The 12,959-nt window shown below is 36.4% G+C and overlaps 1 protein-coding gene across 8 annotated transcripts in view; it reads right to left on the bottom strand.

Moving 5' to 3' along the window:
- The window catches only part of NPAS3 (neuronal PAS domain protein 3), a 616,938-nt gene that overhangs the window by 421,332 nt on the left and 182,647 nt on the right, over positions 1–12,959 (bottom strand). For 6 of the 8 annotated variants that reach the window (XM_051621658.1, XM_051621659.1, XM_051621651.1 and 3 more), the window contains 2 exons: positions 5,195–5,439; positions 5,034–5,084 (listed from right to left, as the gene is read on the bottom strand). In XM_051621658.1, the coding sequence (XP_051477618.1) occupies positions 5,034–5,084; positions 5,195–5,273 (130 nt within the window). In that variant the 5' untranslated portion in view covers positions 5,274–5,439. The remainder of the gene's footprint in view (positions 1–5,033; positions 5,085–5,194; positions 5,440–12,959) is intronic. The other 2 variants (XM_051621654.1, XM_051621657.1) reach the window with 1 other exon arrangement.

Raw genomic sequence — 12,959 nt, 5'->3', positions numbered from 1 at the left:
AAACCATGTCTTAGGTCACATACACTGAGGAAGAAAATAATTCTTATTTATTTGCCCCTATAGATGGTTTTTCTAAGACAGAATTGTATGGTGGTTCAGAAGAGAAAGCTGGTCTTACTGGAAAGCTTGTGTGGTTTGGCAGGGAAAGGCTAGTACTATCTTGCACCTCCTGCTGAGAGGACAACACTCAGCTTAAAATATAAAAGGCTAACAACAGGTCATGTTATTTAAAGGGCTTCAAAAGTGAGATCATTCAGAAAAGAACTGTTTACTTCTCTCTTAAAAATGAATACGTATCCAGCATTAAAAGTATCAGAAAAGAGTATTCAAATTAATGAAAGTAATCCCACTTGACATTTGGGATAATGATTATATTTTCCAATTATCATTATTGCTTATTTTCTTTCCCAGAGAACTCAAAGCACTGGACTTACTTCCTCAGCTCCAAGTTCCATGGTAGGTTAAGACATCAAGTACATTTTCAACCTATACTTCGGTATTTTGCTTATGTTGAGAATCGATCCTTTGATAAACATGCTAGTTTGAAGGAAACAAGTGTAATTTAGCTTAAAAAAGCAGAATTTTTCTTGTGATTATCAATTTTTTTTTTTTTTTATTAACAATGCAGATTGAAAGAACATTGAATGCTTTATTGCAAGCAACACATTAGAGTCGTATTCAGTTACACTGGATGAGAACAATTCGGACAAGAAAAAATTCAGTTCACCACAAATACTTTTGAGAACATCTAATTTTTTTTCATACTGATACATACTAATTCCAGAACATACATGTATAGAACTACCTGTAAAGCAAAAAGCAGAGATGGCTAAACTAGAAGTGGCATTCTTCCCACAACCTACCAGTTGGTCAGTGCTGTTTACTGAAGTCCTTTTCACTCCTTAGCTGGAATCTCTCACTCAGCTCTTCTCTTACAACAGAAGTAAGATTATTTTACTTATGCAACATAAAAAGATTTGGCTTTTAAAAAAAGCTCCTGATAAACTCACTTAGGACACGAGATTGTGAATAATACTACAATTACTTCTTTTCACTCAAAGAAAAGAGATGTCCAAGCTGTCTTACATACTCTAGTTTCTATATGTCACATCATTCAGCAGGAAATTAGACTCACTGCCTTGCACAAACACTTGTACATTCTAAGACAGAAATGAAGACCTCACTTTTAACTAAAATGAATGAAAATCTAATACCTATTTTCATTTCCTCATGGCAAATTTCCAGGACAAGTATTTTCAAAATTAGGTACAGACTACTGGGTTTAATTGCTCCTTTTAAAGAAATAGAAACGGCAAATGCCGGGAACTCTGTTCAAGACAGAAAATCTTAAGCCTTCTTTGTACAAGGACAGTAAAAAGGGACACTGGTCCCAAGCCAGTACTGGTGTCCCAAAGAACATCCAAAAAGGAAACCTATGGCATGACTTCACATCAGCCAAACACAATCAACACATTGGAGAACATAATGTTGCCCCACACTACTCCTCTCACTTCCTCTCTTCACTTGAAAAAAAAAGGAAGAAAATACAGCTTGGTAAAAACACCTACAACATAGCAGAAAAGAGCATAAAAAGCAGCATGAACATCAAACACTTTGAGCAACAGTTTGTCCTAAAAATATAAAGAAAATTAGAGTCCATAATTTGAAGACAATATACCAAAATACGAAGGTGTCTCAAGAGTTTGATGTTGGAAAAACACTACAGTGCCTGGTATGGGTCAGGCAATCAGAACGCACAAGAGGACTTCTGGTGCCGTGCCATGCAGAGCACCACTTACTGGCAGAACACACTGTACACGACAAAACTACTTCAATTCCCAGATCAGAACTTTTGGAAAACTTGCCTCTGGGTACAAAAAAAAATCAGCAGCAGCTCACTTACAGTTCTCCTCAGAACATAACCCTAAAATACTTGGAGTCAAACAAAGACTTTTGGAGGGATGGAAACAGAGGAAAATAGTAATGTTATTCATAACACGTATGTAGTATGCAAAGAGCAACAATTTTATTCCTACTGACTCTGAATAACTTTTTTATTGTTTTCTGCCATATAAGGATCATGTCTTGATCTTTTTAGAACTCTAATCTTTGAACTCATCTGCTGCAAGTAGTGTGTGTATTTGTTTACAAGGACTAATACCTCCTACATATGGAAAGCCTTAGACAATGTACCAACAAATTGACTGAAGTCTGCTGTATTAGAAGACGGAAAATTTATCCATTTTTAGCAAATGTCAAATCATTGGCTATTGCTTTTAAGATTAATAAAAGATATAATGGTTTCTAGATAGCTTCTAAATAAAGATTACTATGAATGGAGAAATGATTTACCAATAGTCACCACAATGAGATTTCTTTAAAGGTTACAATCATCAGTTATTTAGCTGAAACACTGCTGAGAATGCCTGGTCATTTCTTGAATAATGCATAATGTTCATTGTAGATCTGATCTGTATTATAACAATACAGGTATTTCTAAAATAATGGAGAAAACTATCTGTTACTTTCCAATTGCTCAAGATATTTCCATGAAGTAACTGACTGAAAATATTACATAGAGTTACCTGAGTGTTCATTTGCAAGCACAACTTGTAGCGATCACTACACAACAGGCATAGGAAAACAAACTCATCTGCATTTATAGACTTTTAAGAAAAGCTGAGATAAATACAGGGCAGAGGAAAGGACCTTTCTAAAATACTAAATTAAAATTATTTAAATTATTATTATTTAATTTTTAAATTGCTGTACAGTAATTTGGGGCACAAATTTAAAACTAAGCTTTGAAACGTAATTATTAACACAAGCAGAACAATGCATCTGGGGGAAGTAAAAAAAAAAAAAAAGCAGTTGCTGACACAACGTATTACCTCTCATATTATTTTCAAAATAATTTTAAGTCTATTCAGGAGATTGCTTGAGTAAAAACAAAGTATAATGCCTGGTGTTTTATTGTAGGGTTATCAAACATACATTACAAGAAGATGCAAGCTATTTATGTGAGCTTGTTTATCTGCATGAACTTCTTCAAGGGCATCAAAAAGTGACCTTAACAAATGAAAATTAATTTGTTTTATTGCAATTTCATGAATGTTTGATCAGAATGTGTTAACAGGTTTCTATGGAAGGAGAACTGGTGAAGTAATAGAATATACCTGTATTGTACAGTTAAGCCTGCTTACGAGGAATTTTTATACATTGAAATACTGTTTCATCGAGCATTATTTTGAAATACTGACATATAAATAGTAAAATCCTTGTTAGTATAAAGAGAAGTACTCGAACAGTGAGGAGAAAAGCAATATCCTCCCCCAGCTTCCCTACAACCCTTACATCTAGAAGAATGGGAGCCAGATCATGAGATGGGTGTAGGAGCAGGATTATAATTTCAGATAGAGTGAAAAGACATTAAAATTTTTCTAGCTTTTTAAATAGGGAAAAATGTGTTGATCTAGGCCAGACTATTTACGCTGTTTTCTAAGAATAAGGTTTTGTTTTCCCTTAAATTATTTTCTTCGTTAAGGCCTTTGCATAAAAAGGAAGTTTCAGTATTCAGGCATATACTTCACAAGAAGATAATGAAAAACAGATCCCAGATACTCTGAAAACATACACAGAAATCTGCAGAGCTCAGACTTCCCATAATATAGGACAGCTTTTAAAGCACTGTATGTCTGTTATACACAGGAATTTTGGGACAAATAATTTATTTTAACATACACATCATAGACCGTACAGCAGAGTCCACTTTTTATTCACCTTGAAACACAATTTAATTGCCTGAAAAGAAACTCTCCTCCCAAAAAAATGGGGAACATTTGCATATTATATCAGAAGCCTGATAAACCATGTTATGCTCTGAATGATATAATTATTACCTTTTTCTCCATGAAAATTATATATGATATAGCAGATAATATAAATACGTGAAATGACGCAAGTATGTCCAGCTCCTCTATCATCAGCCTGAAATTCCTTTTGGTTTTGCTCTCCGTATCTACCTCCATCTGCTGAAAATCATAACTTTCCTTAACTCGTACTACTTCCTTTAAATGGAAGAGCAGGTAAGATCTGTTTGGACCATCAATACCATTAAGGCTTCACAGGCAGTTGTGACCCGATCAACAAGTTTCGATTTCCTCCTCCTCCCGCTACCCTCCAAGGTGGCTTTCTCTTTTGCCTCATGCTGTATACAGCCTGTCTAGTTTAGTGTAGATTGAGTTTAAGTTTCATAATGTGTGGGAAAAAAAATTGAATGCTCAAATCTCATACACCTCTTTCCTATATATGTTCACTCAAAAATGTAAGATCAGTACCTAAAATAAAACAGGGTAGTCCTCCTATGCAGTAAAAGCCAGAACAACCAGAATAGCCAGGTTTTGGTGATTTTAAGTTCTGTTAACGCAACTTGCACACTCATACACCTAAGCAGCATGAGTAAACAAAAATTACCAAAAAAAAAGTCCAGTTTACACAAGTCATAGGACCAATATGCCCACAGCCTCTAAAATAACAGTCTGATTCCTCTATTACATTATTTTTGTGACAACTCATGTCTAAAGCGTTGATTTCGCTGCCCAGCTGCTTGTTTGAACATAAAATGAGGGTGTTTAATACTGAAACAGTCTGTTTTAGCTGAAATGTTGATAGATGCCTACAGGTTCAGAAGTCAACACAATTTCTATACACATTACAAGATGATACATAAAATCCTATTTTTTAACCTGATTATTTAAATATCTGGATGTAATGTCCTCGAACTTCAGAAATACATGGTCCTAGCTTTAAGGTTTAGCCAAAGAATTAAAAGATTGAGTCCTCAAATCGAGGAATTATGCCATGCTCCTCTCAAATGCATTCTTATATAAAATACTAAAACAAAGCAACACATTCATTTCTAAATAACTTGCAACAATTTAGCCTACATCACCCAGAAGACTTGCAGCTGTAATAGTTACATCAATAGGTTTGTTGTTAAATTAAAAATAAATAAAATAAGAGGTTTATTTCACCTTCACATGGTGTCTTTCTCATGCAGACCTCAGATTTCCACATTTGTATCCCTTTAAAGGATTTGATATGCAGGGAAAGAAGAAAGGATGATGGTAAAAATTTCAATTTAGAGGTTACTAAAGGCTGCCATATATGATACTATATAACATTTACTCCATACCTTTTACAGATGTATTAGGTGGAGGTCCTTCCATCCTCAAGTTCCACGGAGGATCACCTTGATTAGCAAAGTCCCTCATTTTCAGATAGCTAATTGTAAGTCGGATGATGGATGCCTTGTCAAGCTGGCTGGTAATGGCTGCAGGCAGTGGCAACAACTTTGCCAACTCATAGAATTCGAAATTCTCCTTTCCCCGGCGAGAGCGAGCAGCATCTCGGGATTTTTCCTTCCTCAAAGCTTGTAAACTGGAAGAAAATAAACAAAATAGAACATTCATCAATATTAGTGTTCTGTCACATTTAACCGATTCACTTTTTCACTGCTGGTCTTTTATATAAATTATCATATTTTCACAATACTGTTGTGTATGGATGTACAGATTTCAGGACATATTTAATGATAATCCAGTCCTTGAATGACTAAAAAATAATTATAGTATTTGAGTTTCACTGGTAGCCAACATATTAAGCAACTACTCCTAACTCATTTCAGCCACACTCTTAGTAGTACCCTTCCTTTTTCTGCTCCCAGTCACAAGAAAAGACTCTCGAGAATGCTGTGTACGTGTGGGGTTTATCTGCATAGGTGTCATTGCGTCTCCTGACCGACTGTAACCCAGTTTCATCTAATCTGTGCTGAATTCTGACTCTTGTGAAAAGGAGGTTAAAAGCAGACAACTGAAGTGTGTGCCACCTCTGACAGGAATGGCAGTGTGGCCAAGATGACCAAACAGGTTGTACAGTAGCTTCTGAGCCACAGAAGTTTAAGTCTGGTGAAATAACGTAAACTTTCCTGGACTTCATGAAGCTGCTCTTTAGAAGTTGTTCAGCTGCCCTTGCTGTGGAAACACCAGCCTTTGTCAGAGGGTGAGCAAGCAGCTAATGCAGTAATGTCCTTCACATTTCTGATTGTAATTCATTACCACATACATGTCAGACTGACAACTTTTTGGCCAGAAAGGACCTTCTACTACACACTGAGCAGGGGGAAATGGGAAGACATTAATTTAGTCCTGTTTAACAATGTATCACTTGCTACCACCCACATGCAACACCTAAAGGTAGTCAGATTTTACTCCTGGGCTATTTGTTTAATTGGTGTAAAACTACTGAATGCACACTGTGATGACAGCAGGTAACCACTGCGGTCTTCTCCTGATCTTTCCCTGAAAATTAAAGGAAACTCAAGTTTCAGTTGCTTTGAATATATAATAATACAGCTTTGCAAGGGAAAAGGGATTAACTTTTTTTGATGCACGGTTTGAGGCAAACAAGAAACATACAATACATGTCCCAAAAGATTAGGAGTCAATGTGTAGATAATATAGAGAAAAAATACTGCCTCTTCTGTTTTTAATGAGATGTTTAATACTTTTTTTCCTTTGAGATGGAACTGAGTGTTCAACTCAGGATATGATAAGCTTGACCACAGCTCTGACTTGCTGCATAGAGGTTAGTGCCAATATGAGGGTTGGTGTCTGTCAGTCATTGCCTAGGGTGAGTGGTGGCACACAAGCCCTATCTTTCCTTTCTTCATTTGTTTATTTAGTAACTGATGAACTTACAGCCACAATGCCATTAACTAGTCATTGGTTTTCAACAGAGCTAGAAGCTTCCACAACGCTTACTGAAACTCTGGATTTTATAAACAAAAAAACCCAAAATGGCCAGATCTACAAAAGCACTCTGACATATTAAGAATCCTAGTGGAATTGTTAATACCATGAATCTGAGACCTCTATTTACCTATCTTTCTAATTTGAAAATAACTACAGAGGTTCTCTTAATATTCTTAACCACCTGCACTTTCATGGCTTTCTCTGCCACCTCTGCCTTGAAAGGGTGTATCAGCTGGGCCCTTAAAGCACAAATGAAAACCCTCCATCACACTTCCCTGAGAATGCTTAACAATTTACATTCCCTACACAATTCTATATTAATAGTAACTATATCTTACAAAACAACCTGGCTAAGAAATAGCAATGGTGAGATAAAGATATGGGAGGAAATGGAACATCCTTATCCATAGGTAAATACACCATCCTACTGAATAGCACACTAAATTGCATGCTTGTCTTTATGAATTCTATATAGCACCTAGATTTGTAAATTACATTCTAGGAGAAAATTCACTGAAAAATAAGATTTCACTATGCTCATTTCTGGATTCATCTCTGTCCAATTTCAAACTTTAAATATCTGCTATCATAGATGTGTAAAAACCTTTGAAAGATGCATGAAATATAGCTGACAGAAATACTGTATGTATGTAGAGAAACCTGGAAGCTACAGCTTACTGAGGTGTGAACTGCCCAAGTAATTTCAGTTAAGTAAGACACCCTATACAAGTTAAATACCTACAGCAGTAACGTAAGGGAGAGGCAGGTGTCTCTGCCCAATTGCTGGCAAGTGAGAGCTTATTTTCATGCCATAAGAGATGGACTTTACTACTTGTTATTACACTTTTTTTTTTTTTTTTTTTCCAGAAGCCAAGCCTGAGGACCTCAAGTTCTCAAATCAAGTTTGAGGAATCCAGAGAGCTGAGATTCTAGACCTGTTCTGAAAAACTGCACCAAAAGTTTAACAACTTCTTGCCAAAGCAGTTGATTATACCCTTATGTAACAAGGGGGCTTTTTCAAGATCCCTAGTAAAACAAATCAGAAACATTACAGACTGCAGCAACTTCTGAAATGGAAAATAGTTAGACACTGAACGGTGACAAAACATTCCTTAGCAACACCAAAGACTGAAGCAGTTTAGAAGTCCTGTACAGGGTTGAGGAGATTGCTGAAACTGAGTAATGTATTGCATTGTAAACTTACATAATGCATCACTGGATCACTAACAATTTACAATGGAAGCCAGTTAAACTGAAAAGTGCGGCTACCTGTGTAAGGAAACATCATCCTGGGAAAGCCACTTATGTGTATTCAAACTTGTACAATAAAAAAATACAAAAGCACAAGATATGGGAAGCTGATTTAATAGACATAAAACCAAAACCACTCCTGAGAAGCAGTATTATCAATAAGTGGTTTTCCCTCCAGCCATTTGGTATACTGTCATTTGTGGAAGCTTCACCAAATGACTCAAGTCAAGGAGTTTGTAACTTATATCACTCTGCTCTTAGTGTCACTGCATTAAGCTAAATTTAGAAACTGTAAAAATGTGCATTCAAGTCCTAATTTCTACTCTAAATAATTCCACTAGGAAAATACACTTGACGCATCAAACACTGCAGTTATGCTGATGCAATGGGTCCTTAATTTGGGAGCAGTGTTTTCCTAAACAGGATACAGGAATTTATTAGATACAACTTCAACATCACTGTTAATCCTCTCTGGCACTTGTGATCCTGATAGGCACATCAGCTTCATCGTCAGAGTTCTGGAACTGATAATCCCAAGACAGTGCTAGAAAAGAGAGGTGTGAAGCTTACAACAGAAAGCAGGACACTGGAGCAAAACTCATTTTGGGTCCTAACATATGACATGGGAGTTAGAGGTGATTCTTGGTAACATAAATAAACTTGTTAGAGTATCCTGCTGCAAAAACTTAGAAATATCCACAGGCTCTTGTGCTAATGAAAAAAATAAAAGTGCGGGAAACCATACCCATGTTTACTAAGTGGATTTCAAAAACATTCAGAACGCACCAAGAACGCAAGCATCGCACACGTAAGAGCTCTTACATACATTGCAAGGTCCCTCAATAGACAAGCAAATCTACATATGCTACCCACACTACCAACAAGAAAGTAACAGTGAGAAATCTAACCAAGGAACATGAATATTGCTCCCTCTTAGGCTTCTATGGGAAATAGAAGGAGCTCAGAGAACTGGATTAGAGTGCATCACTGTATAATACCAAGGATGGTGTCATGATACAATGGCAAAACATCATGCAGCCCCTCAAGAACATGGTTCTCAAAGAATTTCCAAATACAGGGTCCTCTAAAGAGGAAGAGGTTTCCAGCTGCTAGCTCCTGATAATTCTGTAATGCAGTACCATATAAATGGGACACTTAGTGGCTAGAAAAATAATGCTATCTTAGATAACAGATTTCTGAAATATATATTATCTTTCCTTTCAGGACCTTTCCAGATGGACTGATAGAAAGGGGGTCTGGCTTTCACAGATGAAAGGGCACACTAAATACTATCATATAATTTTTAAATGGTGTGCACAACATTTCTAAAGTAGATTTTCTATTGAAGACACAGCAGATGCAGAAGACATGATAATATGGTGTTGCATAAAAGTTTTATCGGTACTCATAATTCACTTGTGATTTCATTGTGCCTGTCGTCATTCCAAGCTTAACCTGCTTCATATTTTATTTCACATCATTGTATATCTTTTATATTCATAAGCATATACATGCATCCATATCTGTGTGTACACCCACAACCTCCACATGTCTGACAGGCCATCATCTGTCACTTTAAAGATGGGACAATCACAGCTCCTAATTTTTGCAGCATATAATGGCGATCAAACATGTTACAGCATATCAACAGATGCACTGACCTACATTAGCAAGGATTTTTTAGCATATCAATACCTCGTTTCAGTGTCTCAGTTTGGGTGGTAAAATCAGTGAAATAATTTAATTCTGTGTGTTTGCATTTTGAATGACAACAGGGGAATGGTGGTGGTTACAAATACATATTTCTGTCTACAATTTCAAAATACAGCTTAGAAGCAGATATATTGCAGACTTGCCCCATTTTAGAAAGGCAGCTCATTGGCATTTCACCTACACTGTTCCCTTGAAACTGATGCAGACATGCCTGCCCACCACCCCGCACCCCAGCCAAGCAGGACTTCTCAAAGATGTTGGTCTTCCACACATAACAGCACCAGAGAGGTTTTATGGTACCTTCACAGTACTTGTCGTAAGCAGAGATTGAATTAGAGGCAACGGCCATAAAGCAAGTTTTGAGGGACAGACAGGCTGCTGAGCCCCAGCCAACAGAGAGCTTGTCTGCGGTGTGCCAGCAGAGTTTTTACTTATTTTCATTAACTACAAGCACAGAAGTCCGGCAAACTCTCACAAAGAATGCACAGCATTTTTGATAATTCTATTGAAATCCTCCCTGATTTCAGGAGAAACTTCACAAGTGCAATACTATACCAGAACAGAGCATTTTTTCTTGTAGTACTATACAGTATCATATGTGTTAATTCAGCTATCGACCACTACCAAATTTCTTAAGCCTCTAACAACATGGATTAGTAGCAGCAAAACAAGATACAGCACAACAATAATACTTAATGATATCTAATAATGTTTATAACAAGCTTTATACAGAATGAAGCAATACACGTTTGTGTATTTTTATATCAGTCTAGTCTTTTAGGTTCCAGGATCAAAAGGTCCACTATAAACATTATACAACTCTTCAAAGACTGTAGTCAGACAGATGTTATATCCATTTCACAGAAATCAGATATACAGAAAGGATGTGCAACATTAGAGCACACGATGAAACTGTGAAAAAAAATGGACTGAAACTAACTGATCCAACTCCATCAGTCCCCTGACAAGACTTTCAATTATGCATGTCATTCTGTATGCATTGCTTTCCAATATAAAGAACATAAGATTGCTTACTTGCTATTGAGTTTAGTAGTAGTATTACAACTAAATGTTTATACATTCTGATCTATAACAGAAATAATCTATTACCTGTTCCCTCAGTCCCATTCTTGAGGAAAATCTTTTCTGGGGCTTCAAGCTGACCAAGTGCAAAAAAAAAGGGCAGCTAAATCCATTTATAACAACAGATACATAGAAAAGCCGATTATTAATGTCTGGGCAATTAATTAAGATAATGTCTGATTCCATGTATAGGTGGTCACCCATAGCCCATGTTCTGGCCTATAAAAAAACTATTTTCATTTCACTGATTTCATGGGACAATTACACTTAATTAGAACTTCAAAGAACAGAATAGCATCAATATTTAAATGACCCATTATATTGAATACTTATTTATTTTGCTTCTATGTGACTGTTCTTATGCCCAAAGTTTTTTCAAAATTGTTTGTTAATAGTCACACCTCAAAACAGTGTTCAATCCAAACGGATGTTCATCTGAACAGCAGTGCACATATTGAGACTTCAAAAAAAAGACTTAGAGTGTGAGAAAGAGGGAGGAAGTAAAGCAGAGTAACCTGCACTACACAGTTGCACATATCGCAGTTGAAAAGCCCAGACTAGCCAGTCGAGTGGTGGCAGCAGGAGCCTAGAGCCTCCTACTGTCAAGGGGTTTTGTTATTGTTCTGCTTTTCTAAATGCTATGGTCTAGAGAGTTCACGAATATGCATGAAACCGGATATTTTTTCAGTATAGTAAATACAGGTATAAAGGAATGAAGCAAGAGAGCTAATGTTCCTGTAGGTGTGAATTAAAGTAAGAAAAAAATCCTCTTCGGCTGCCTAAGACTAACTCAATTACTTCTGAAAGAATGTTAGTATGTTTATCTCTAACTTCTACAAAATATTTTGCTATCTTTGGGGATTTTTCTCTTTTGAGAAAACTTTCTGACTGACCCTTTTTCCCTTTCGTTGATTTTCTTTTTTCTGCTGTCCTAGACTGCTTTTTTACACAGATTGTTTCTGAGCTGAGAGTACAAGAACTTCAAGACTAATAAAAAACAGTTACACTGTTTAAAAGAGAGAAGTACTTTTGCAAGGGTAGAACCTCCAAAAAAAGAGGAAAGGAGGGGAATCAAAAGCCACATTAAATTTTACCTTCTTCTTCCTTAAGTACATCTGAGAAGTCAGACGGCAGATTTTTATGGATTTTTCTACTTGTTTGCTTAGGAGATCCGAACATTGCTCAGTCTCACTATTTATCAATTAATCTAGCATGGAGCCTCAAAGGAAAAAGGTCGACCTGTATTAAAAATTCATCCATCAAAAATTCATCAAAGACTTCAACATTTTAACTTGCAAACCTTTGAACACCTGCATACTTGTCAGATCTGTGGTCACAGTTAACTGGAATCTATAGTTACGACAGTATCTGCACTTGCTCTGACGTGAGCTGCGTGAGGAGACTTTCAGGTGAAAGTGCACTGCATAACCTAGTGAGCCATGCTGCTTCCTCAAACCATGCTTCTTTTTCATCAGATAAGGAATATCTGACATCTAAGTTCAAAGTCAGCCAAATCAGACCCTTTCAATGAGCAAACACTTTCCAGGGGCATTCATTTTTGCCACACCATAAATATCACCACTGTTATGAGGCAAAATTTTACCAAAAATGTAAATAAAATCATTCTTTGACATTATCATCAATGGCATACTGCACAAATTGAAGTCATTTAATGCTATCTAAGAAAAAGTAATGTTTTCAGCAGCCTTTCTTTAATGTGTGGAGAAAGCTGTATTGTATATGCTGGAAGTTAAAGCTGGAACCTTCAAGTTCAAGGTAAAAACTCTGCTGCTTAACTAATGCACTGCTCATAGCTGTCATCATTAATTTATGTTAGCCTCTGTAAACATCAAGAGTATAATAGGCCAATTTCACAACTAAATATAGATACACATTTTGCCCTTATATAAATGGCAGATTGCTGCTGTAGATCATCACTGCAGCAACACGTCAGTAAAGATGCACTGTTTGATGGTCTGATGCTCACACAATATATAAAACCAGTTGTAATGGTTGTTTGGAAGCAAAGTGTAACATAGCAGCAAAATTTCATTTGTTCCACAAACTCAGGATATATTAAGCTTGGCTGACAAAGACTGT

The sequence above is a fragment of the Apus apus genome, chromosome 5 (genome assembly GCF_020740795.1).
Source record: "Apus apus isolate bApuApu2 chromosome 5, bApuApu2.pri.cur, whole genome shotgun sequence".
Taxonomy (NCBI): domain Eukaryota; kingdom Metazoa; phylum Chordata; class Aves; order Apodiformes; family Apodidae; genus Apus; species Apus apus.
The sequence above is the reverse complement of the archived record's forward strand: the minus strand, read 5'-3'. Positions and strand labels throughout refer to the sequence as shown.